The sequence below is a fragment of the Ctenocephalides felis genome, unplaced genomic scaffold (genome assembly GCF_003426905.1).
Source record: "Ctenocephalides felis isolate EL2017-DRISC unplaced genomic scaffold, ASM342690v1 CF-g0.4_SCAFFOLD_01886, whole genome shotgun sequence".
In the NCBI taxonomy this organism is placed as follows: Eukaryota; Metazoa; Arthropoda; class Insecta; order Siphonaptera; family Pulicidae; genus Ctenocephalides; species Ctenocephalides felis.
The window spans coordinates 157,084,383-157,112,213 of NW_020538040.1; the positions used below are offsets into that span (position 1 = coordinate 157,084,383).

Genomic DNA, 27,831 nt, shown 5'->3' on the forward strand with positions numbered 1-27,831 from the left:
ATGCGACAAAAAGTTCATAGCTATATGAATCTAAACTAATTTCAGAAATACTGAAATATTTTTATGAATTTTACAAAAGATTTTTTGCATCAATCTGCCTCTGTTCCAAAATATTATGCTTTTATCTATAAATTGTTTAAGTTTTCGATCACGTACAAACACGTACTGCAACTTCGAAATACCTGATCTGTGTAACTTTTGTATTTTAGCAAAATCATCACTCAATCATTTATTATATATTTTATTCATTTCAGATAACAAAAATTAAATAATTAGTAGATAATTATACAAATAGTAAATAATTTGTAGGTGACTTTTTATAAAATAATTGTTTATATTACAAAAAATGATAATTTAATGGCTATATAATTGAGCAAATTTTGGTATTTTTGGATAAAAAGTAACATTATTCTTTTGTTTTTTTTATTTTTAGATACGAAGTAACACGGAATTGTAATCTCACCGAGGTAGGAGAGATATTTGCTGAGCAACCGTATGCAGTAGCTGTTCAGCAAGGAAGCCATTTACAAGATGAGATCAGCCGAAAAATTTTAGATCTTCAGAAAGACAGATATTTTGAACAGTTGTCTAATAAATATTGGAATCAATCTGCTAAAGGCCTTTGTCCGAATACAGACGATAGCGAAGGCATCACACTAGAAAGTCTTGGTAAATTTAATGAGTCTACTTAAATGCACTTTTATAACATATTATGATCATTATTGAACTACCAAAAACTTGAGAATGATAATTCACCATGCTAATTTATCAGAAAGGCATTAATTGATAAAGCGAGATATTTTGTATTAAATTTGGAAATTTTATGCATGTTGCGAGATCACAACTTTATCAAAATTTTCTTTAAGAAATAAATAATTATAAAAATATGTAAGTAAGCAAATGTCTAATTTTAGACCAGTATATCGGTATAGTAAAAACTAGCTTTTTCGTTATTTGCATACGTGAGTTGATGGTGAATTATGAACTCATTGAGAATGATTTGCATAATAAATGTGTATAGAGACATATTTATTAATATGTATATATATATATATACATATATATATATATATATATATATATATATATATATATATTATATGCATCAGGGTGGTCCTTAATATGTACATTTTTGAATTTCCTTGCTTCCAAGGGCTCAAATGGTTTCAAATTGATAAAAAACAATTTTTTGAAAGTTTTAGCTCTTAATATTGCCTTTTAGATAGTGCGCAATTCAATCAATGGAAATAGCATGAAAAAAACTTCAAAAAATTTGCAGAGCGTCGAATTTTCAATAAAAAATGACACAATTTTTCACTTTTAATTCATTTGTCGCTGAGTTATACCTAAAATTTTCTTTTCTAAATTTTCAAAAAAAAGTTAATATCAAAAGCTAAAACTTTCATTTAATAAATACAACCATTTCTTTAATATTCATAACGCATACATTATATTTAATAAACGAGTATCTTCTTAAGTATTTGATTATTTGCAAAATTATCCATAAATTAAGTATGTTGTGTAATTATAATGATTACCTTTTAGGTGGCGTTTTTATAGCAACAATATTTGGTTTGGTATTGGCAATGATCACTTTAGCAGGAGAAATTTTCTATCACAAGCGCAAAAAACGTAATAATGTGCAGCAGGTCAAACCAGCAGTGGTTCAGCCTGGATACAATTATGGTGCAGACTACGACCCTCCACTCAAAGAAAGGCCTTTAAGAAGAGTTACAATAGGTAAAATTAATTTTATTTTTTTATTTGCACGCACATATTATAATATAATTTCTAACAATAGTTGATATGAAAGTTTGCGTATATTTATTTTATATTCGGTATAAAGTAGAAATAAGATAAACGCACGTATAAAGGTAATGCATTTCTATTAATTAAAGGCAAAATATTTTTTGTAATCAATATTGGAATTCCGGTAGCAATTATATTACTCGATCACTTTGTTGCTTATTTGCACTTTGCAATATATATACGTTGATTTCGTAAAAAAAAACTATTCATGATATCAGGAACCAGCTTTCGTCCAGTGATCGAGAAGAATCCGCCGCGTGTGTCGTACGTGTCCGTATTTCCTCGGCAGCAGTTACATCCATGACCTCCGATCAGAGGAAATTACCAGGAATATGAAAGTTCACCAGGCATAGATTGGGCGCGTTGAAGTCCGTTTGTTCCTGCAGTAGCTTAATGTGCTCACATATGCAATAATAGTATATCACGTACAATATGGGACCAATATTTTGTTGAAAAATCTGATTATTGATAATATGCTCTACATGTAACTGATATATAGTATGCAATTCACAGAAGACGTGTATATAGTTAGCGTTCTGTTGTAGCAAATAGATTTGTATTAACTAAAAATTATTTTTAATAAATAGTATCTAACATAAGTGAGTCAGTAAATTATTAGAAACACGCGCACTTTGCATAATTTTGAAAAGAGCTTATCTACAATTTAAACACACTACTAGTGATTCATTAATATTGCATATATGAGTATTTATGCATGGGCGTAGCCAGGGTATTAGTATGGGAACAAACTTTACTAGGATGATTTTTTAGGTGGGTGCAACGGACCCTAGCTACGCCCGTGGTTTCATGTGCCAACTTTTGTGTCTACAAAGTTTCTAAATGGGTTAAAGAAATTAAATTCTATATATTATTTAGATTTATACTTACCTGTTAAAATTTTAAAGAAGATTTACCTGCAGTTTGCGGTATCTTGGCATGAAAAATTTGAACGTAACTTTTTCAAAATAAACTTTATTTTTGCAAAAATTTTAAAATATAGATTTTATCTGAAAATCGCTGTAAAAAATATTGTTTAGTTTTATAATTCATTACATACAATATTTATAACTCTAATGCAATGCTAATATTTTTTCATTTTCTACGTTTCTCTGTGTTTATAAGTAAGGTGACCATACGTCCCGGATTGGCCGAGACAGTCCCGGATTTCCACCTTGTGTCCCGGGTTTTTCTTAAAACAATATTTGTCCCGGATTTTGATTTTTTGTCCCGGATGTCCCGGTTTTTCGAAATTGAATAGTTAAATTAACAAAAATTAAGAAAACAAACTAACAGTTGCTATTTTTTTCAAATCAATTATAAAGAAAATTGAATGGAACTTATATAAATCGAAAAATACAAGATATAATGTCATAGGTAAAGAAGTATTGCATATAAAAGTCGAAGTATAAGCTTAAGCTTACTAAAAGTCCGCAATTATGATAAAAAAAATTTATTTAAAAAAACTGTTTTTTCATTGTATCCTTGTATAGCATTTGTTATATAAACGAACAACACCCCCCTCCCCCCCCCCCAACGTCCCGGATTAGCATAACTAAAAATTGCCGTCCCGGATTTGACTTAAAAAAAATATGGTCACCTTATTATAAGAGATTCAAACATTACATACGCGACTCTATTGTTAATATTTTTTAATAATTACCAAAATCTGTCGATGTATCCAAATGTCAGCTATTTTGTAAATTTCATTCATTTTATATTTGGCGTTTGTTCTTCGGAAGTACAACAACGTCTTAAGCAAAACTTCTGCTCATTTAAGATCGGTAATATAGTGTATAAGTAATATGACATTATTGACAAATTTTTTGACGTTACATATGTCAAGTCACTACATGTGACTGTGTTATTGAGTTATTATTTTTCTTATATTTAATCTGGATGTTTTCACTTGTAGCGTTGTTTAAAGCTTGCTTCGCCAATAACAATTAATGATTTTATTTAGTCTTAATAGAGCACAATTTAAAAAAATCAAAATAAGTTATAGCAAAAAGTAAAATTGATTATGTATATGCATATATGATGTATATATAAAGGGGTCACCTTATTCAGTATTATAAAAATATTGGTCTATATAAAACATTCTGTTATGTAATGTGCATAAAGATATGAATAATTACAATCCAATAATAGTGATAAAGATCTCAGGGTCAAAATCTGAAATATGTTATTAGTTAATAATTATTATGAAAAACATAATAATTTGTAAAAATATGCTCGTATATTGTATGTTGATATATATATATATATATATATATATATATATATATATATATACGAGTATATATATTGATAACGTTATAAATTTTCAACCATAGTATCAGTTATATATTTGCTTACAAAATACCACTGTAGATATTAATAAATGTTTAGATTTATTATTGATATTTTTTATTATATAGTAGCGGAGACTGAGTACGGTTGTGCCACCGTTTTTTTGGTCAGCCATAATTTTGTTAATTTACCAGTTAGATAGCTGAAAGAAATATAAATTAAGTGGTAATTTGTAATTTGTGGAAATACTAAATACGATGGATGAGCCACAAAATCAAATCATACAAAAAAGGGCGAGTTTTACAACCTTCCACATCCCCAGGAACGATTGTGACAGACATAAAAATATGTTACAAAACAATAGACTTAAACATCAAAATGGCTTATAACGACTTTTATTGTCAGAAATATATATCACAACACGTCATAACCATTTAAACAAAGCTAATGAATATAATATAGCAATATATAACAAAACATATTTTTTAAACAAAGTTAGTAAGAAATCATTCTGATTTTTTTTATCTTATTTTGAATTTTTCTTTACCTTTCTCTTTATCATTTTGTCTTAGTTAAGTTATTTTTTTTACTTATTAAATTTTATCAGAAAAGGGAAAAAATACATGTCACAACCATACCTATAATATTTGTCACAAAGGTACCCACCTAACGCACACTTTTGAAAATAAATCATCGTTATGACTGACCTAAGTAATCTATACAAAAACTTATTCTTGGTAATTGACTACTAATGTTTAACTTACATCAAAATAACAACAAAGTGATCTATCTGTATAAGTGTAACAGTTATTATTAAAAGAAACCGAACGAAAAAATGTACTTCTGTTTCTTTTTTAAATGCAATGCGGTCTATAGATCATGTTGATGTCAGGCGCTGACTAAAAGCAATAATGGAAACTTGTTCAAAAAAACATACTACATCATACGCCCCTTGAAAACTTTCACAAAACAGTATAGTTTAGTTGTTATAACGACTGTCACTACTGCACCCTGGCACAACCGTACACAGTCTTCCCTACACTGCGGATCTATTAGTTTTCATATAGTAACAAGGTAGTCTTAGCAGTGATTAAAAGCCCTATTCACATTAATTATTTAATTATTATCCACATACCATCGTTTGCAAAATGAATGCCTTAAAATATATCGCGATTGCTGTTAATGTGCGGTTTAAGTGAAAAATTTGAATCGGGCTCTTAGTTGTCTGGTACATTTAACTGGCACAAAAACATTGCTGCAGCATTCCAATGATTCATTTTCAAATGAAATGATGGGTTATCTGTATATCACGTGTGTACGATCAGCATTTTCTTTCGTCGTTGGATCACGCGAATATTTTTTAAATACTCTGAGCGAGCGATCGTGATTCGAATATGATCCCTCGTCATAACACTAACCGGTGATTATAGGCTACCTTCGCCGTTTGTTGAGAAGTATTAATGCGAATTAACCCTTTGACCAATTTTAATTGGAGCCGCATGGTTAACTTTTTTGTTTTGGTCTGAAAAACCGTCCGTACCGATGTCAAATGAACTAATTATTACTAGCAAACTGTTCATTTGAATAAGAATGGAATCAGTAATAGTGACCCCTGTTTTTTGTCATTGTAAGCTAAAATCAGTTATGTTGTTTTTATTGAAAATATTATAAAAATGTATTTGTACGTTATATAAAGAAATACTTTAATTTAAATATTTAAAATTTTTAATAATTGACATGAAGTGGGAATAAACTTGAATATTTTAAATTGCATCACATATGATATAAACCTGTGTTTCGAATATGCACTTCAACTGAAAATTCTATCACAAGAAACAAAGTTTGTTTATTGCAAAAATATAGAGTAATTTGTGAAAATAGCATCCATATGCTTATGCATTATCATTAATATATGGTACTTATTTCAAATATATATATATATATTAATTTCACATAATTTTTATGATTTAGGAACCAATTTTCCAATACAATTAAGGTCACCATTGGCCAGGACTGTCCCGGATTTCCACCTTGTGTCCCGGATTTACACCTTTTGTCCCGGGTTTTTCTAAAAGCAATATTTGTCCCGGATTTAGATCTTTTGTCCCGGAATGTCCCGTTTTTTTAATATTAATAGGTTAATTAACATAAATTACAAAAATAAACGAACAAGTGTTAATTTTTTCAAATTAATTATAAACAAAATTGAGCAAAGTTTTATACAAGGCTCAAATGCGAGTAAAAGAGAGATAAAACATAGTTAAAAGATTATTACATATAATTGAACAACAAAGTCCTTTCAAAAAGTCCGCAGTTCGATTAAAAAAAAATTATTCATATAAAAAAACTGGTTTTTGGTGTTTCCTTAAAAAGCATTTCTTTCCCGGTTTAGCATAGCTAAAAATTGTCGTCCATGTTTTGACTTAAAAAAATATGGTCACCTTAATATAGTAGAAATGTTATGACAACGCTATATTACGGTCCTGTCTTTGTATGAATTCGCAGTAAAAAGTGTCAAAAAGTTATGTAATTGCTGTTCAATCAATCGTTCCACACATAAAACCTAACCTACAAAACGCACAAACGTAAAATAACAATTTCATCATAAGTGCATCTTTTTGACGTCTCATTGATAACACATACGTGAAGTTAGGTTTTATGTGTAAAACGCCTTAATAGTACATAGTACATAGCTTTTTGCCAGTTTGTACTACCAATTCATACGAAGATAGGACCATAACATAACATTTCCATATCATTTCTATTGGAAGCTATCCTCATTTTCTATTTAGATTGGAAGAATTGGCCCTTTAACTTTTGATTTTAGTTCAATTATTGCATTGTAAATTTTAGATTTGCTTACAATTAGTGTTCCTAATATTTTTTAATTTGTTTTTCTTTACTTAATATAAACATGCTGTGTTTCTTTTACAGGTGGCTTTGAAACCTAAACCAATTTTAATGACTAGAGATTAATAAAATTAATGTCAACTATATCTATTTTAAAATATGACTAATAATATATTAGTATTTCCATATTTGTCATTGTTCTGATTTGAGCTTCTATTGTATTTTATTTAAAAGTATCTTTCTGTACATTTCTGAAACAATGTTATGGAAAAGCTAAGTTACGTAGCGCTTCTCATACAAAATGGTACTAAACACTGTTAAAATGCCATGTGCTTACTGTCCAGTCAGGTGTTTGATATATAGAAAACGCACAAATGTCAAAAAAACAATATAAACATAACTGCATTTAAGATGTGGCATAATAACACATGAGTGAAGTTGCATTTTATCTGTAAAACGCCTGATGGCACTTTGACAGTATTTTGTACAATTTTGTATTAGAGATAATACATTAGTATTTCATATTTGTCATTGTTCAAATTTGAGCCTCTATCGTTTTTTATTTAAAACTTTTTATTCTGTAAAACTCTAACAGTCTTTCTCTTTGTGCAATGAAATATATTGAATCAAGCTCTGCTTTCTTCTGCATGACGCCAAATTGAGTAATATAAGGACTGATTCTGCCGTAAAAAAGACCAATGTTATGGCAAGGCTATGCTATGTAGCGCTTCTCATACAAAATGGTTCTAAATACTGTCAAAATGTCATGTGGTTGTTGTGTAGTCAGGCGTATTAGATAGAAAACCTAACTTAGAAAACGCACATATGTAAAAAAAAAACAATGTTATCATATCTGCATCTTTGTGATGTGACATAATAACATGTGAGTGAAGTTTCATTTTATGCGTAATACATGGCATTTTGACAGTATTTAGTACCATTTTGTATGAGAAACACTACATAACATAGCCTTGCCGTAACATTGGTCTATTTTACGGCAACATTGTCTCCATAGTTTAAAACTATTGGCAAAATTACAACTTCTTATGACTCATTTTATAATTTATTTGTACTGTTATTACAAACTAATTCAGTTTTCAACAATACCATTCCAGTTAAAATTATTGATTGCATCAACTACAATGTTGTATGGAAGTTGATGAAATCTCATAAATTTGTCGTCGATAATATCTACGATCTCAGAAATCGGAATGTGTAACGATTCGAGTATCTGGCGATTGATTGTACCGAGTTCGCGTCCAATTATCATCGGCACTAGGAATCCCAACGAGGCATGCGGCGCGCTCGTATACGCTGCACTGAGGTAGTACAGATGTTCGCGCTGACTTTCTGCGATTTAAAACGGTCAGGTGCGTACTTTTGTTATGATTTAAAAGAAAAATCTGAATTAAGTGTTTATCGAAATTCCAGGCAAGAGCACATCGTTGGTTGAACAGTAAATTGATTTTTTTCGCTTTTTTTCTTAGCTTTTATTATTTAAGATTTTTTAATTACTGATCTAAAAACCTTCTTTTTTCAAAAAAAAAATCATGTATTTTTTTATTAATCTCATTTTTTTATTTATTACTTTTTGCGGTTATGGGTGTCCTATTCTTCAGGAACTATTGATAACAAATAAAACAATGTAAATTAATGTAATGAAATATTGAGTTTCTCGGCCATCGGCATGTATTTAGGCGGTACACATATATGCTTTCTCAACTCTAACAATTGCTTTTGCCAAACGCCTATCTGCGTTCTTTGGCCAGTTTGATGATTTTCGTAAAACGCATATATGCGGCGCTCGTCCTCGACTTAATATGTGATCTCTAAAACAGATTTATTGTCAAAATTAGGTAATAATATTTACAAACAAATTGTATCTGAGCATCTGTTCAGAAGTTGAATGAGTCGCATCTCGCATGCAAGCGAGTTAGGGATCGTTCAAGTATTACGTAAGCAGATTTAGTACAATTATTTACACCCCCATCTCCCTTTGTCAGCAAAAGTAAGCAAAGCTGTCACCAAAATGTCACTCAAAATAAGAAATCAAAACCCCCCGTCCCCCTATACTGCTTACGTAATACTTGAACGGCCCCTTACTTAAAAGATTCTATTCAATTTGAATCTTGCGAGTAACTTGAATGATCCGATTCAATTCGGATCATGGAGTAACTCGAATGATTCGATTCAATTCGGACCATGGAGTAACTCGAATGATTCGATTCCATTCGGACCATGGAGTAACTCGAATGATTCGATTCAATTCGGATCATGCGAGTAAATAAATTCAATTGATTCAATCCAATTCGGATCATGGAGTAACTCGATTGATTCTATTCAATCCGGATTATGGAGTTATTCGAATGATTTGATTCAATTCGGATCATGGAGTGACTCAAATGATTCGGTTCAATTCGGATCATGGAGTAACTCGAATGATTCGATTCAATTCGGATCAGGATCATGGAGTAACTCGAATGATTCGATTCAATTCGGAGTAACTCGAATGAGTCGATTGATTTTGGGTTGCACTCATGATTTAATTCATTTTTTATTTTAATATCTATATTTGTTAAAATTATATTTTCATATTTATTAAAATTTATGTTCGTACATATTGTAAATTTCGGCCTGATGCGAGTTGATTCAAGTAATAATAGAAAATTTTTATTATCATTAATTTTCAAAACAGAGTGTTTATAAGTTATCTTCAGTTAATATGTTCGTCCTCTTTTTCAATCGGTATTTTGTTATTCAATAAATTTATACATTATTAGGCTGAAGAGGACGAAATTATCAGAATTGACACATTGATTGCATATATTCGCTGTTTTTCATTATGTTCTTTTATTGTTTTTCTTTATTTAGACTGGGATAGTTATAGATATGAGTTTTTATAGCATTAGTTATTTAAGTACTTATATAGTAATCAGCAAATAGTAACAGGATACATCCACACTAGAAAGAATTACCATTGGGCAATCTTTCTAAATAACCCATATATTATAACATACCAATTACTAAATGTCTTCACTAAGACAGATTGTAATTTGAATGGTAAATAAAAAAATTTACATTATTTAAACATTGTCTTGGTAGTTCGACTCTGGCCTGCGATTAGCATTGAGTTCGTGAGCACAGTGGCCCGGCAATCCGGCAATCCGGCAATCAGGCAATGCTTACCGCGTTACGGCAATGCACAAGTTGTCGGCGACGTAACAATGAAAGAACTACACTCGCCTATAGTTTACTGATGCGTACTTATTATTGAACAGTGATAATTTTAAGTACTATGTATAAGACAATGACGTACAATTTTTAATTGACAGGTAATTTCAAATCGATATTCATTTTCCTAAAAGGTTGTATGTAGACTTTTAAAGATATAGGCATTAAACTTCTGAATATTTTACATTGTTGAAGCTAGAAGTCCGTAAGTTAGCATTGCTGTTCAAAAATTGTTTTACTAAAACCGATAGTATTGTAGTTAGCAATGGTATTTTGCGCTTTTTTGTAGTTCTAATTGATATAAAAAATACATGGAACTAGTGGGGCGCATGGCATCGTGCCTTAAGGCAAATTGCTGGAACTTCCCGTACCAAGAATTATCATTTTTTTAAAAACGATTAACATTTTTGAAAAAATTTTACTTCGGAAAAATTAGATTTTTGAGAAACTATAAATTTGACAAAAAATTACATTTTTTGAAAAAAAAATTTTTTTTGAAAAAAAATGTTTTCTTCATTTTGACATATTTTGGAAATTCTGAACTTTTTTTCAAAGCAATCCTTCTGCTTTAATTGCATAGAGACGAAATGTCAAAGCGCGAAAGCGCCGTGTCGCCGTCTAACGGATAAACATTGGTACGGAACCCATAGGAATGTAAACAAAATTTATGCTTATTGTTAAAATCTCTATAAAATATCTGATAATTTGATGTGCATATGTCTAATGATCATTTTTGACCGCCAAATGGCATTTTTTTTACTTTTTTCATTAGATCTCCGAAACCGCTAGAACTTCCTTCATGAAAACGATCAATTATTCATCTTGTCAATACAAGTAAAATGTTTTTTGAATTATTGAAATCGGACGCTTCGTTCTCTTAAAAATTGAGTTACCATTTTTGGCACTTTTGTCCTGTATCTTCGGAACGGCTAGACCTGCCTTCGCCAAAAGCTAATCAGCACGTCTCCTTATCAATACGAATCGAATGTTTTTTTATTTATTCAAATCGGTTGATCGGTGTTCCCAAAATCGTCGACGAAAATTTGTATCCGCACACACACACACACACGCACACACACACATATACACACACACACATACATACATCCATTTTTTCTAAGGTATGCCAAAATATTCAGAAACCTCTGAAACGTAAAGATAAATAAAAAAATTTATTTTCGATTTTTTTGCGATTACTATAACTTGCCCCACGAGAAGTTAAATATAAAGTTTTAACTGAATTTGTTTAAATAGCGAAAAAATCTATATTATAAATTTGTAATTTGAATACATATATAATTTCTCGAATTCTCTACTATTTCAACAAGATGATGAATTACATTATTCCTGTTTATACAGAAATGCTAATGTTTATTAGATTTATTGATTCATCATTGTGCATGTACTTCGTCTGACGATTTGATTCATTTTTGTATCTATAGTGGGTCATTTAAAGTGGCAGCATTTGTCCCTGAAACAAATATATGAAAAAAACATTATTAATTATTAACTTCTCGCAGGGTAAGTTATAGTAATCGTTCAAAAAACCAAAAAATACAAATTTTTGCACTTCTTTACGTTTTAAAGGTTTCTCAATATTTTGGCATACCTTACAAAAATTGATGTTTGTGTGGATAAAATTTTTCGTCCGCGTTTTTCCGAGAGCACGGATCAACCGATTTGAATTATTCAAAAAACATTCGATTCCTATTAATAAGGAGATGAGCTGACTAGGTTTTGACAAAGTTTGGTTTGTCATTTTAAAGCAAATTCAGTGCAAAGAGTGCAGAAAATGGAAATTAAGTTTCTGAGAGAACCGAGCATCCGATTTATTTGATTCAGAAAACATTTCACTCGTGTTTTAGAAATTTGATTTGTCTTAAGACACGATGCCAAGCACCACTAGTTTTCATTTTGATTAAAATTTGTTTTGCTTCAAGGAGATACGTTACAGCTATTTTTGACAATGATATCGTGTAAATGACCACCTTCAGTAAAATTGGGTTGTCGTATGCTTCCTCTTCAAATGGATCATCCTGTACTATTGAATTTAAACAATTTATTGATTATCTAATTTCATGATATGAAAATGACCAGTGATTTTGTTTCTGTCTCCTCCAAGCTTGCTTGATTCCCCACAATATAATAATTCGAGCAATGAGGTTTAAATATTGATTTTCATTCAAGATTTTGTCATGTCAGTGCTTCGTTTCAGTCTTAAACAATTTTTAATTTTTGCCCGTAAGGTTTATAATCAAATTGTGTTAACCAGTCGTTACTTACAACTATGGTCTCCTTCACGTTTTTATGATCGTTGATCGCCTTTTACATGATAAATTCTCAAATGAAATGAATAACGAAATTAAAATCGTAGAACTTTTATTAATAATAACTATATCCATTATATTTCAATGGCAAGTGCCTGAGTACTGTAAGCTTTTGGCGTGGTTACAGACGGCTGCACTGGAGTCAGAGAGCAGAGAGCAGCTGCATAGTGTCTCTCCAGCAGTCGGCCGCGAATGCGAGGCCGCATTCCCGTTCACGAAACGCGGAAACCATCAGACGGAGAATAACAATCATTCCCCCCAACGCGCAAGCCGAGCAGCCACACGGATTATCGAAATTAAATCGAATTTAAGACGACACGTGCAATGGAGAACTTGCTCAATTTTTTATAGAAGATCTTCCTACTTCAGTAGATATTTGCCTCGCTTAGGAATAACGTAGTTTGGTACTCGTAATCTAGCAATTCTGCAAATCTAATTTAAACTGAAGACCTAATTTACAGCAGTTATTTGCCAAACTCATTTCATGGTTAACTAGCTGTAAGTGGAATTCTGTCTTAAGGCAATTAAGGCATCGTGCCTTAAGGCAAATTGCTGGAACTTCCCGTACCGCAATTCAAAATTCGAGTAATTAAAAATAATCAATAAAAGTTGATCAATGATTTGAAACATTTAATAAAATTTTGAACCATATTAAATCATTCTATCTTAAATCATTTATTTTAAAATATTTTGGAAATTCTGAACTTTTTTTCAAAGCAATCGTACTGCTTTAACTGCATAAAGACGAAATATCGAAACGCGTAAGCGCCGCATCGCCGTCTAACGCGTAAACATTGGTACGGAACCCATAAGAATGTAAACAAAATTTATACTTATTGTTAAAATTTCTATAAAATATATGATAATTTAATGTACATATGTCTAAGTCATTTTTGACCGCCAAATGGCATTTTTTTTACTTTTTTTGTTAGATCTCCGAAACCGCTAGCCCTGCTTTTATGAAATGAAATATGAAATATGATCAATTCTTTATCTTGTCAATACAAGTAAAATGACACTTTTGACACTTTTTGCCCCATATCTTCGGAACGGCTAGACCTGCCTTCACCAAAAACTAATCAGCACGTCTCCTTATCAATACGAATCAAATGTTTTTGAATTATTCAAATCGCTTCATCCGTGTTCCCGAAATCGTCGACGAAAATTTGTATCCGCACACACACACATACACGCACATACACACACACACACATATACACACACACATACGAGGTGTGTTCAAAAAGTACCCGGAATTACTAATAATTAAATTTCGCGGGTCTGGAGTGTCTGATTGTCAAAATTTTTTATTGTGTTGGTATACATGCCCCTAAAGTATGATGAAATTTTCAGCTATATTCACTGTTTACTTTGTCTGTGGTAGTCGCTAAGGTTCGACGTGTTTTTCTGAGCTCGGCGATTTTTACAATGGAAGAATTGAAAAGTCAAAGAATTTGTATTAAATTTTGCGTAAAAAATGAAATAAAGTGTTGCAAAGTGCAAAAATTCACCAGATATGGCTCCGTGTGACTTTTTCCTATTCCCAAAGTTGAAGAGACCCATGAAAGGACGGCGGTTTTCCTCGATTGAAGAAAATCGCTGGGAGTGCTCAAGGACATATCAAAAAGTGAATATCAAGGGTGCTTCGAAAATTGGAAAAAACGCTGGCATAAGTGTATTATATCTGGGGGGGACTACTTTGAAGGGGACCACATTAATGTAGACGAATAAATAAATATTTTTTTGAAAAAACGAAAATTCCGGGTACTTTTTGAACAGACCTCGTACATCCATTTTTTTCTAAGGTATGCCAAAATGTTCAGAAACCTCTGAAACATAAAGATATATAGAAATTTTTATTTTCGATTTTTTTGCGATTACTATAACTTGCCCTACGGGAAGTTAATAAAATGTCAATAAATTAAAATAGACTCCACGATTAATTTTTAGGTTTTAGATTATATTGGAACACAATTTCATATAACGTGCTATATCAAAAATATAAATTTTACCTTTGTTAATTATATTGTACTTTTGTTATTGTTCTGGTCAAAGTGCGTAAAAACCTTGCATCATCTACTCTAGAGATAATTTATCTCTAGATCTAGATAATTTGTTTTTTATGTAATTCTTCTAGTATTTTTTAATTGAGCGATATCAGAAACACTGGACTGCATGCGATCTCAGTTATTATCGAAGAGCACGTGTTCAGTATGAGCTGCTGGTATATTAGTAAATACAAACAAAAATGCTTTGGATGCTTGTATCGTTGTTGAGGAAAGATCTTCGCGCTGGCCAGGTGTTCAAAATGTACAGAAACCTATTTTAATTTTATTTAGTCATAATTATAAAACTTTACAATCTATGTGGATCTTTTCAAATATATAGAGTAATCGATCATATCATTAAGTGATTGGTTTATATAGTATCTAATTACTAAGGTAACTCCAACGTAGATATATATTGTTCGAGTTTGCATTTTGACTTACTTTACTTTTACTTTGTTTGTGTGTGACGTAACTGACTAACGTGCGGCCTAGTGTGGACGGGGTCGCGAGTTCAAACCCTTGCACTGACAACCTGAATCGGGCAGCAGCGATGTCCATTTTCACTTGAAAATATAGATCAAACATATGTTTTCAATTGAAAATGAGCCGATTTGGGGCACTGCGGTGTGAAATGGCAATGGGAAATTTCTATCACACTATTTTTCCCTTAATCGAGTTGGAATTTAACTCAGCTCACGGATTGATCTACTCTAGTTCAATACCATCTATATTATTATTATTGTGAATGGTTTTTCAGCCACAAGTCGAAAAAATAAAAACAGAACGTAAATATAAATCTTCTTTAATACGTTTCGAGCTATTCTGCTAGCTCATCATTCAGCAAACCAGTTTAATTTTTTTTTTTTTAGAACAAAATATTTATGTTTTAATTGCCAAATGTTGTATAAAATAATTTTAAACTGGTTTGCTGAATGATGAGCTAGCAAAATAGCTCGAAACGTATTAAAAAAGATTTATATTTACGTTCTGTTTTTATTTTTTCGACTTGTGGCTGAAAAACCATTCACATTATGTTTCAAAGTCAAAATAAACAATATCAATATATATATATATATATATATATATATATATATATAGATTTAGCAGCCCATTCGTCGAAATGAAAATAAATTAGAAAAAAATAATTTTCTTTCTTATACGTTTCGACACTTGATGTGTGTCGAATATAAAAATTAAATATAAAATATATTTTTAAACGAAAATTTAGCACAAAAATATTGAAAAAAGAATTTTATTATTGAATTTCATCATAGAGCATAAAATTATGCTACCGTATATATAGATGACATTGGTGAGTAGCACTCAAGTAATTAATACACAAACACAAAATATGTAACAAAAACATGTAAGAGAAATTACTTAAGAAAGAAGCACATCATTGAAAAATAAAAATAAATTATACTTCAAAAAATAAATAAACTAACATAATAAATTAAACCATCATGTCTGAAAGGTTTATCTTTTCAGGCATGATGGTACGAATCAATTCATATTTCATCATTTGAGGTAAGATGGTCAAATTTATTATTTTCATTTATTTAATTAAATAAAAACGAACTGATGTTATATTGCATTTTATTGTTGTTAAGCTCAATTATTGTCAACATAAATGCATACATTAATTTTAAGTCCGAGCTACTTATTTTGTGTAATTTTTTGTATTATTTAATTTGTAATGTTTCAGAAATATAAATTGCCCAAGTTTAAATTTACGAAAAGGTTCCTACACCCTGATTTAAATATCGGTTTACACATGGTTGAAGAAAGAAGCACACGGATGATCGATCAGCTCAGAGAAGCCGCCGAGGATCATCGAATGATCACGTTCGCACGCACTCGCGGCACAGGCGGCTGCACGGGAAAAAGACACGATGAATTCGGCAACATCCACCTTTTGGATCATACGGTAACAGATAAACTTACCTGTTTCGATTAGATTTCGATTAATCGAAAATTTGGCTATTTTGAGGTACTAAATTCAAATAATTTTGCGATCTGAAATCACATCAATATAGTAATACTTTATTTTTAATTATTATTAACTAACGTAAGAAAGAAACAGAAAGAAAGAGAAGAAAAGAAAGAGAAAGAGAAAGAAAGAAAGAAAAAAAAGAAAGAAAGAGTAAGCAAGCAAGTGAAAGAAGAATTTCGATTAATCGAAAATTCGGCTATTTTGAGGTACTAAATTCAAATAATTTTGCGATCTGAAATCACTTCAATATACGTTTAGTAATACTTTATTTTTAATTATTATTAATTATCGTAAAAAAGAAAAAGAAAGAAAGAGTAAGAAAGAAAGAGAAGGAAAGAAGAGAAAGTAAGCAAGCAAGCGAAAGAAAGATAGATAAAAAGAAAGTGAAAGCAAGAAAGAGAAAGAAAGAAAGAGAAAGAAGGAAATAGAAAGAAAGAAAGGCAAAGAAAGAATCTTCAATGCTTTATATTGCTGGTTTGATAAGGTTTGAGAAAATTACAAAAAAAACATACACTAAACTAAATTAATTCCTAACAAATGCTATCAGACACTATGATTTTTTGTTGATTTCTAAGAAGTTTGTTTTATAGTCAATATAAAAATGAAATTGTTTAAATAATATTGCAATTGAGATTATATATAGGCATTTTATCTATGCACTTTTATTACTTTTTCATTTTTACCATTTACATATTTGAAATTCCGATTGGAAGCTCGATTAGAGCTTTTAACTATTTTGTCTAATTGTGATTTTATGTTACTATATAGTTGCTATTATTTCATTTATTAAATTCCCGTAGAGTAAGTTATAGTAATCGCAAAAAATCGAAATGAATATCTTTACGTTTTAAAAGTTTCTGAACAAAATGTTTATACTTAAAAAAATGTATGTACGTATGTATGAATGTATGTGTGTGTATGTATGTACGGATACAATTGATATGAAGACATGCGGACAATACATATGGAGATTAGTTTTCGGTCAAGGCAGGCCCAGCCGTTTCGTAGAACCGTCCGATTTAAATTATTCAAAAAACATTTAATTGTATTGAAGGAAGAAACTCATGAAATTTTTTGAACGACAGGTCTAGCGGTTTTGGAGATCCAATGAAAAAAGTTATTTGGCGGTCAAAAATGATCATTAGGCATATGCGCATCAAATTATCACATATTTATAGAGATTTTCGTAATTAGTACCTGTTTCGATTTTTTGCTATTTTGTCTTTACGCATCGCTACTGCTTTGAAAGAAAAATTCAAAATTTTCAAATAATTTCAAAATATGAAATAAAATTGAAATTTTTTAAATAGTTTAATTTTTTTTTAATTTCAAAATTCTTAAAAATCTAATTAAACGAAGTTGTCAAAAAGTTTTAAATTTTGATACGGGATGTTTCCCCAATTTGCCTTAAGGCACGATACCATGCACCACTAGTTATTTTAACTTCCGTGGGGCAAGTTATAGTAATCGTAAAAATATCGAAAATGAAAATTTTTATATATCTTTACGTTTCAAAACCTTCTGAACATTTTGGCATACCTTAGAAAAAATGGATGTATGGGTGTGTGTGTGTGTGCGTGTATGTATGTAATTCAAAAAACATTCGATTCGTATTGATAAGGAGACGTGCTGATTAGTTTTTGGCGGAGGCAGGTCTAGCCGTTCCGAAGATACGGGGCAAAAAGTGCCAAAAACGGTAACTCAGTTTTTAAGAGAACGGAGCGTCCGATTTTAATAATTCAAAAAACGTTTTACTTGTATTAACAAGGTGAACAACTGATCAAATTTTCATGAAGGCAGGTCTATCGGTTTCGGAGATCTAGTGAAAAAAGTAAAAAAAATGCCATCTGGCGGTCAAAAGTGATCATTAGACATTTGCACATCAAATTATCAGATATTTTATAGAGATTTTAACAATAAGTATAAGTTTTGTTTACATTCCTATTGATTACGTACCAATGTTACATATCGTCAAAAAGCTTACGCGCTTTGACATATCGTCTCTATGCAGTTAAAGCAGTACGATTGCTTTGAAAAAAAGTTCAGAATTTCCAAAATATGTCAAAATAAAGAAATTCAAAAGAAAGTCAAATAAAAGAAAGTAATTTTTTGTTAAATTCATAGTTTCTCAAGAATCTTATTTTTTCGAAGTCATTTTTTTTTCAAAAATGTTAATCGTTTTTAAAAAAATAATAATGTCTGGTACGGGAAGTTCCAGCAATTTGCCTTAAGGCACGATGCCATGTGCCCCACTAGTTATATTATTAAATTACAAATGTTTGCAATTTAAGTTGACAATTATTACATTAGTTATTCGTTTTGTAATGAATCGAATCATGACTGTGCAATTTTGTATCTGTAACTATACGATTTCAAGCAAATACAAAGATCGATTTTTTAAGGGATAATCGACGTCCTCAGGAGAGAATAAGTGCAGTGGAGTTTGCAGTGCGAGCAACAAGCGCCGCGGACCGACTGGCTGCCGAGCTGCCCGTCCGACTACCTCACGCAAAGCGACACCTGTCCAAACAGTTCGACGGCCTCCGGGACAGTGCAGTGTCAGATGCCATTTGGAAAGGTAAGGGCTTGCTTATGCATTATACTGAATGACTTCTTTTTAATAACATGCAGTTTAACGTAGATCGTGAAAAAATAATATTTTGTTGTTATTGATACATTTGAGGATAAATAATACTTCTGACGTATTTAACTTTTTCGGAGAAGTAGGATGTTGTTTTTATAGTATAATTGTAAAGCAATCTTTGGGGCCAATTTTTGGATGAAATATGTTTATTATGGAAATGCTATGTAATGAGTGTATATTCGTCTGAGTTGGTGGTAGTTAATTGTTAAAAGGCTATGCAGTTGGGTTGCGATCGTAACATAGCATAACCATAACATAACTATTTTATCCAAGAATTGACCCTTTTTATTTAATTATGATATTATTCATTCGTCGTTGTACAAATTATTGCAAAATATATGGCATTTTATGTCATAACATCAATCAAACAGAAGTCCTTAGCGCCCGCATGCAACTTTTTTCTAGCGCCCCCCCCCCCTTCAAATTTTTACTGTTTTAACAGTTTGTCATGTAAATTATATAAATATTTACAAATTTATTAAAAATTTATTTTTAATTATTCTGGATTTAGTACATAAAAAATTAAATATAATCTAAAAGCCTATAAAATACATTGATTTTAAATTTATTTAAAAAATCGAGGAAATTCGCGGGTTGATTATAATCAAATATTTTTCAATTTTCAATTATTTTTAACGTATGTGTTATATTAATGAAACATTTTACATTATGCAATTTATTCTATTGAGCAACTCATGCCAAGAGAGCTAAAAAAACTAGCTTTTCAATTTCAATCTAAATACTCATATTTCATTGTGATTTTTTCAAATTTTAATTTAATTTAATTTTTCACTGTTTACAATATCCAAAATTGCGTCGTAAACTTCTCCTTATTGATATCCTAAGAGCCGAATTGTATTTATCCTTGCTTTCGCGTCATATTCAGAGTATCAGGTTTTAAAGTTAAATTTTCAACGTATTTTAGAAGTATTGTCCAAAAATCAGTAAAAAGTGACTAGAAATTACACATTTCTTGAACTTTATTGGAAAAAACTAATTATATGTGATATGTAATATTTTTGCATAGTTAATTATTCTTAAATTTAGAGTATGGACACCACTAGGTATAACAAAAATCTTAAGATTTTCGTTCCAAAGTAAATTTTGCTTCCATTTTTCATATTTGTTCCATATCCATAACCCTAACCACGCATGTCTTCAACATTCAAAGTTCATCAGATGCAAAACATTTGCAACAAAAACCATTTTTCATTTTCCCGATTATATTTTGTTTAAACTAAATTAGCTTGCAATTTTTCGTCAATAATGCCCAATATTTAATTTAATCTCTCGCAGGTTTGCGCTTATGGAATTGAACACTAGATAATTTACTTTTCAAGTTCACGGCAACTTCAAATAAAAATTGAATAAGTAGATTATGCAATAAACAAAGCAGTCATTTACTAATTTGCAGAGTTATTAATCGGTTAATTGTTTCTACTGATCTTGCATTGCAAAATGTATATGCATTTTGTGTTTCCGTATCCCTAGTTAAGTTAGATTGTTTATTATATTTTATCAAGTATTCTAGATTTTATATAAGCAATAAAAATATAAATAATATATTGTAAATTTAATTTTCAAAACTTGTTTTGGCGCCCCCTAAGGCGTGCGCCCGCATTTTTTGCATGCATCGCATGCAAGGCAGGACCGGCCCTGTATATATATATATATATATATATATATATATATATATATATATAATTATATATGAATTTTATTGCTTTATTTATTCATTGGAATTCAAAAATAAGTAAAAATAAGATTTTTTCAACAACGATATTTGAAAGTAGAGGGACAAAGATGTAAGATAAGTTAAATAAATAGTTATACCAAATCTGCTGATGAATATTGTACAAAATGTAGCTATCAAATTTATATTTTGCATCGGTTGAGTAATGAAGCTATAGTTTTATAAAATCCCTTTAATATTAAAAAAAGACATTGGATGTCTTTGCTATCTGGCTGTCCATTTTATACTGCTTTTGAGGTAGAAAGGATCAAATGACAAATTTTTGGATGAGAGCAAAATACACATTTCTACAATGATGAATTAGCCGGGAGTTTTACTGAACATAGTCAGATAGTTGTTTATTTGTTGCAATAAATTTGGTTTGGTTTTCACAATATAATTGTTCAAAGTCAAATTGATCCTTTGTGCCCCGCCCTACCCTATTTGATATGTTTACTTTCTAAATAATATTATTCATTGTGCAGTGGCCGGCCATTTAGTTTTGTAGATAATAATGTTTGGTTTGTATCATTTTGACCGGCAATTGGCGACTAAATCCCATTGATGACATGTGCTCGTCTCAACATTCATTGACATGCATTGGAGGATGTTGAAACTGCCGCAGACGTAATCGCGCTTGAGCAGATCCAATGATATGTCGAGAGCCTTTACGAGGATCTAACAATGAGCGAAATTGTTTACGCTCGGTTTTCCTCAAAAATAATAATAAAAGAATGTAATCATTGAATATAGAAGATTTACCAAATACCACCGTATAATGCGAAGGGTTTTTTATGCGGGTTTCAACAACTTTGGTTTTGCGGTATTTCAGTGTGTAAATAATTGCGGCTACAAATCTGCAGCAATATTTAATAAAATAACAATATTTAAAAAAAAAACTTAATAATCTTTCGCGCAAAACCAAATACAGAACATTCACATTTTTGGCTCTGGTTGATTAGATTCGGCTCGCGGAATGTGGTTTTATTTCATTTGTCATAAGACGCATTGTTCAAATCGATTTTTGATATTTAAATTAATTTTAATAATTCAACATTATAAAATGAAACAAAACACAGATGTAAGACATTGTGGGACCGATTCTGCCGCATAACAAAAAAATGTTGTGGCAAGGCCATGTTACGCTCCAACTTCCATACATTATGCTACTGAATCAAATTGAACACTGTCAAAATGTCATGTATTTCTGTGCATTCAGGGGTTTCACCCATAAACTGCAATGTCACTCGTATGTTATGAAACTGGGTCAGAAAGACCCTGCTCGTTTTTTGACATTTTTCACCTGACAACCTGAGAAATACACCTGATTGCACATCAACTACATGGTTTTTGTCAATATTTAATATGGAAAGTTCTTCATAACATGGCCTTGCCATAACATTTTTCTGTTATGCGGCAGAATCGGTCCCTGTATATTTATTCATACTTCACACTAAATACTTCAATACAGCAAATACTGTGAATAAATATTTTCAGCATATATATATATATATATATATATATATATATTTATATGCGTGTGTGTTATTTGAAACTAGTGTTGAAATTGACTATAATGCAGTTTCTATAAAATAAATAAATTCCATAAAATGTAAATGTCGCACCGCATGAAATTAACCAAAGAGTATATAAATATCATGATGGTATATTATGTAATGTAATGTTTGCTAATTCGTTATTTATATTTCATACTAAACTAAATGAATAAAAAGATATGTACTTTTTTATATTTGACCAGCGAAAAGAACTACGTGTCCTATAAGCTGTTATTCTGACGTATATCTTAATCTAGATAAATTTTTTAAAGAGGACAACCCAGTTGTAAACTACTCTTGTATTAAAAATATTCTAAACGTAAAAATATTAAACAAATGTTTTCAGTTTGTGGTTCATTTTTGTATAACTGGTATAAGAATTATTTTTTAATCTTTTATATCTTATATCTAGAATTAATTATGAAAAAGCATGAACAGGTAAAAATTCTATATAATAATAAATTTAAATAATTTTAAAATAAATCTGTGTAATAATTAGGCCGTCCCTGCGCTAATGCAGTCGTCTCTTCGACTCGTAATTTTTTGCTCCTTGCGCGGCGCGGTGTGTACGGAACGCAAATGCGCAATTACGATCTTTGTTTTTGAACCGAGAATTATACCTCATACCTTATTGGGGCCCACATGCATCGAGACCAATCTTTTAAGGTTATCTCATGACTTCGTAGAGCGTAATCAAACATGGCATTAGGAGATGTTTGTAAATACGTATTTATTAATATCAGATTGTAAGCGCAATTGCAATGAGGATAAAGAGAGAGCTTAGAAGTACAACTATGTTAAAAAAAATGTTTTATGATTGGCGTTCGAATTTTAGCCATGTGGCCCTATAAGGGAGACTGAGTACGGTTGTGCCACTTTTTCTTGATCAGCAATATTTCTGTTAATTTACCAGTTAGCCGAGAGAAACATAAATTAAATGGTAATTTGAACATTTGTTCATGTGGAAATACTAAAATAATGTCTTTAAATACGATGGATATGTCATACAAGAAAAGGGTGAATATTACAAACGTCCACACCCCCAGGGACGGTTGTGACAGGCATATAAATGAACTACAATAGGCATAAACACCAAATTGGTTTATAACGACTTTAATTGTCAGAAGTATGTACCACAACACAACATAACCATTTCATATAAGCTAATGAATATAATCTAGTAATTAACACTACCCTGAAAAAGTTTGGACTCACTTAGGAAAATCGTTTTTTTTTGTCACTTTATTTATCGTTCTCCTCCGACAGTTTAATATACGTATTGATATAGAAAACATTTTAAGAATGATTTTTGAGCGTTTCCTTTAAATTCTTATTTATTTATTGCACAGAAATATGTTAATTTTCGAAATATTGTAAAATGTACAATGTTACAAATTATCACTTCGAATTACATTAACTATTTTTTTTAACTCAAATTAAATTTTACTCAATGCATCATCATTTAAAAATTTGTGGGGCCATCATCAAACCGAAAGACCAACATATTGACAAAAAACGGCTGGATTGATTTTTTTCGTTTTTTACACAAAAATTTAAAAATATCACATGTAAATGTTTTTAACTCGTAAATTGAATGTAAGTCTCAACGAAATTATTATGAAGAATAAAGTGATGAATAAAAAAGACAACGATTTTTCTAAGTGAGTCCAAACTTTTGCAGGCTAGTGTATAAAAAAACTTAATTTTTTAAACAAAATTGACAAGATTTCTTTGTGTTTCTTATTTCGTATTTTGTCTCAGTTAAGTAAATTTTTTTACCTGTTTAATCTTTACCCGAAAAGGACAAGAAATACATGTCACAACACCGTACCCACAAAATTTGTCATAATCGTACCCAATGTGCACTTTTGAAAACAAATCACTATTATGACTGAGCTAAATTATCTAATTGTAAGCAAAAACTAATTACTGGCCAATAACAAAGTTCAACTTACAGCAAAATAACAAACAATGTAATATGCATACAATTAACAGTTATTATTAAAACAATTCGAACATGAAAACTTACTTTTGACTCTTTAAAAGCAATGAGGTCTACAGATCATAACAGGTAATGCACTGTCTGAAATTTATTAAAATCTATTTCTACATTAAAAACTATGTTTCTGGGAAATTCGTTTGTTATATTCATATTTACTAATACTTTCAAACTAAAAAAATCTAACCTTTTAAATAGTTAGAGAAATAACTGGAATTTTTAAAGGCTGCCACGATCCGCGTGCCGCAAAGCCATAGTTAAAAATGCCTTTTGTTCAATTTTATGAATGTAACTTTCCCACATTCAAGCAAAATTCTATTGTAGAAAATAACATTCTTGTAGCATCTCTCACAAAATTTTACTTACGCTTTTCTAAAGCCTAATATTTTTGAAAACAAATATTCAACACAAAATAATAATAAATGTAATTTAACATAGTGAATACGAGTACAAACAAATTAATGCATTTTTTTGATTTTAGAATATAACGATACATTTATATATATTTTTTATTTTTTTTTTCATTTTATATTTGATAACACAATATATTCAAGATATGTATAATCAATTTAAGTTTGAATTGAATAGAATTTTGTATTTATAATAGCGTTCACTTACACTGTAAAAATTTTTATTATAAAATATCAAATAATGTTTCAGTTTGTTTTTCATACTGTAACAAACATTAAAAAACTTTTATCAAAACTTTTTTATTAGTCAGCAGTACTTATCAGTGGCGTTTTCCGAAATGTTATACATATTTCTTTTTTATTGTTGGCGGCGCCAAAGTGAAATCGGAAAACTTTGATCATGCCCGAATCTGATAGTGATCGTAAAATCTGTAAAAGTTTCAAGCCAGACGTCGCAAATAGGCTCCTTATCTTCGATCAAACAACTCATGATTTGCCAAATGTTTTCATATATTTTTAATTTTGTTTAAATTGCATTTATTTTTAAGCTTTATAGTTATTTAATTGCCAAATTGATTTTATAATAAGACTTTCATGTATTTTTTACTCAATTTTTATCTTTATCAATCGGCTATTAGTTGTACATGTATCAAAAACGTTTGATCAAAATTAGATTTTATGCTACAACTTGTTTTAATATTATTTTATTGTTTGATAAAGAAAATGTGTAATTGTTAATTTTATTTTAACTTTACGAATTAAATTGAATTAGTTTTATGGATTTATTATACTGCGAGTTGTTTTTTTTTTTTTTTGTTTGAACAGCGATCAACTCTTAAGATTCCTGTTAGCTGTTGTGATAAATTTCTTACAAACTACGTTTGTTTTTATAGATGGCAACTCGAACAGTTCTTCCACCTCTTTCTGATGACTTATTTTATTATTATTATTATTATTGTAATAGTGGTGGCCTTTTTATTGATTTCCAAGTGAAAACCGATGTCACTACTGCTTGACAACAGGCTGCTCGAAGAGAGATCGAACCCGAGACTTCTGATTCAGGATGCGAGTTGGTTGTTGAATAAAATTTATAGCAAGAATATTACAAGCTTTAAGAATATATATTGTCTTCGACGAGGTGTCTTTCCCGATTAGTGGTTAAAGCTCTGAGCTTCCAATCAGATGTTCCAAGTTCGAAACCCGTCAGCAGTGACATCGGTTTGCTTTTGAAAATGTATAGTAATATGTTTCCAAGTAGAAATTTATCAAAAACACATAGGCCAACTATTGGGTTTTTTTCTAACCAGCCAGGTTATTAAAAATCCATCACAATAAGCTTATAGGACTACTATAGTGGTCCTACTATAAACACTGATTACTGTAATAAAAAAAACTGATCAGATAAAACGGTATCATGAAAATGAGTCAATGTTGCAGTATTTTGTGCTTACTTATGTGCTTATAAATTTATTTATCCATTTAAACATTATGTACACCCGCAAGAAAAGTGACACAAGTCAAAAAAAAAATTTGGCAGTAGAGCAATAATAAAAACTTGAAAGTTTGAATGGATTCCAATTATTTGAACGCGTGTAGTAGTGTTTAACAGAACATCCAAAATTCCCCTTTATGACTTGTGTCATTTTTCTATATCTTTAACTTCCCGTAGAGTAAGTTATAGTAATCGTTTTAGCATTACGTTTCAAAACCTTCTGAACATTTTGACATGCATTAGAAAAATGGATGTATGTGTGTTCGTATACAATTTTCGTCGACGATTTTGGGAACACAGTTTAACCGATTTGAATGATTCAAACACACTCGATTCGGGAGATGTGCTGATCAGTTTTGACCAATGCAGGTCCTGCTGTTTCGAAGGTATGGGCAAAAAGTGCAAAAAATGGTATTTCAGTTTTTGAAAGAACGGAGCGTCCGATTTCAATAATTTAAAAAAAACATTTTACTTGTATTGGTAAAATAAAAAACGGATTATTAAATTCTTGGAAGGTAGGTCAAGCGGTTTGGAGGTCGAGTAAATAAAGTAAAAAAACGGCATTTGGCGGTCAAGAATGATCATGAGACATATGCACATCAAATATCAGATATGTTATATAGATTTTAATAATAAGTTATAATTTTGTTTACATTACTATGAGTTCTGTAACAATGTTTATCCGTAAGACTGCGACGCGGCGCTTACGCGCTTCGGTATTTTGTTTCTACACAGCTGAAGCAGCGCGATTGTTTGAAAAAAAATTCAAAATATTCAAAATATAAAAAAATCGAAAAGTCAATTTCTCTCAAAAATTTCAAAACGGTCAAAAATCTATTTTCTTCAAAGTTTTCACAAAATTGTCAAGCATTTTTCAAAAAAAAAACATTTTTTTTCCTAAAATTCCTGAAAATAACAATATTTTTATGTCACACATATATGACTGATAGCTCTATATTAAAACTTTTTATTTTCTTTTACCAAATCGCGTATGTCATACATATATGTTTAACATGGCTGATGTAGAACTTTTCGTCAGACACATATGAATGACATAGCAAACTACTGGGGCGCATGGCATCGTGCCTTAAACCAAATTGCTGGAACTTCCCGTACCAAAAAAAAATTTTTTTTAAAAGATTAACATTTTTGAAAAAAATTTACTCTGAAAAATTAGATTTTTGAGAAACTATAAATTTTTGACCAAATTTACTTTTTTTTGAAAAAAAGAATTTGAAGAAAAGAAAAGGTATTTTGAAATATTTTGGAAATTCTGAACTTTTTTCAAAGCAATTGTACTGCTTTAACTGCATAGAGACGAAATATCGAAGCGGAAACATTGGTACGGAACCCATAGGAATGTAAACAAAATTTATACTTATTGTTAAAATCTCTTTAAATATCTGATAATTTTGATGTGCATATGTCTAATGATCATTTTTGACCGCCAG

General features: G+C 30.4%; 2 protein-coding genes across 2 annotated transcripts in view; both read left to right on the forward strand.

Annotated features, from left to right (window-relative positions):
- The window catches only part of LOC113376109 (ionotropic receptor 25a-like), a 28,073-nt gene extending 25,930 nt beyond the window's left edge, over positions 1-2,143 (forward strand). Inside the window, exons 12-14 of the mRNA XM_026616036.1 lie at positions 434-669; positions 1,546-1,740; positions 2,028-2,143. Coding sequence (XP_026471821.1) covers positions 434-669; positions 1,546-1,740; positions 2,028-2,113 — 517 coding nt within the window. The 3' untranslated portion in view covers positions 2,114-2,143. The remainder of the gene's footprint in view (positions 1-433; positions 670-1,545; positions 1,741-2,027) is intronic.
- A 14,185-nt stretch (positions 2,144-16,328) lies between these two features.
- Positions 16,329-27,831, forward strand: part of LOC113376110 — a 27,632-nt gene continuing 16,129 nt past the window's right edge. The window contains exons 1-3 of the mRNA XM_026616037.1: positions 16,329-16,481; positions 16,638-16,753; positions 18,950-19,125. Coding sequence (XP_026471822.1) covers positions 16,329-16,481; positions 16,638-16,753; positions 18,950-19,125 — 445 coding nt within the window. The remainder of the gene's footprint in view (positions 16,482-16,637; positions 16,754-18,949; positions 19,126-27,831) is intronic.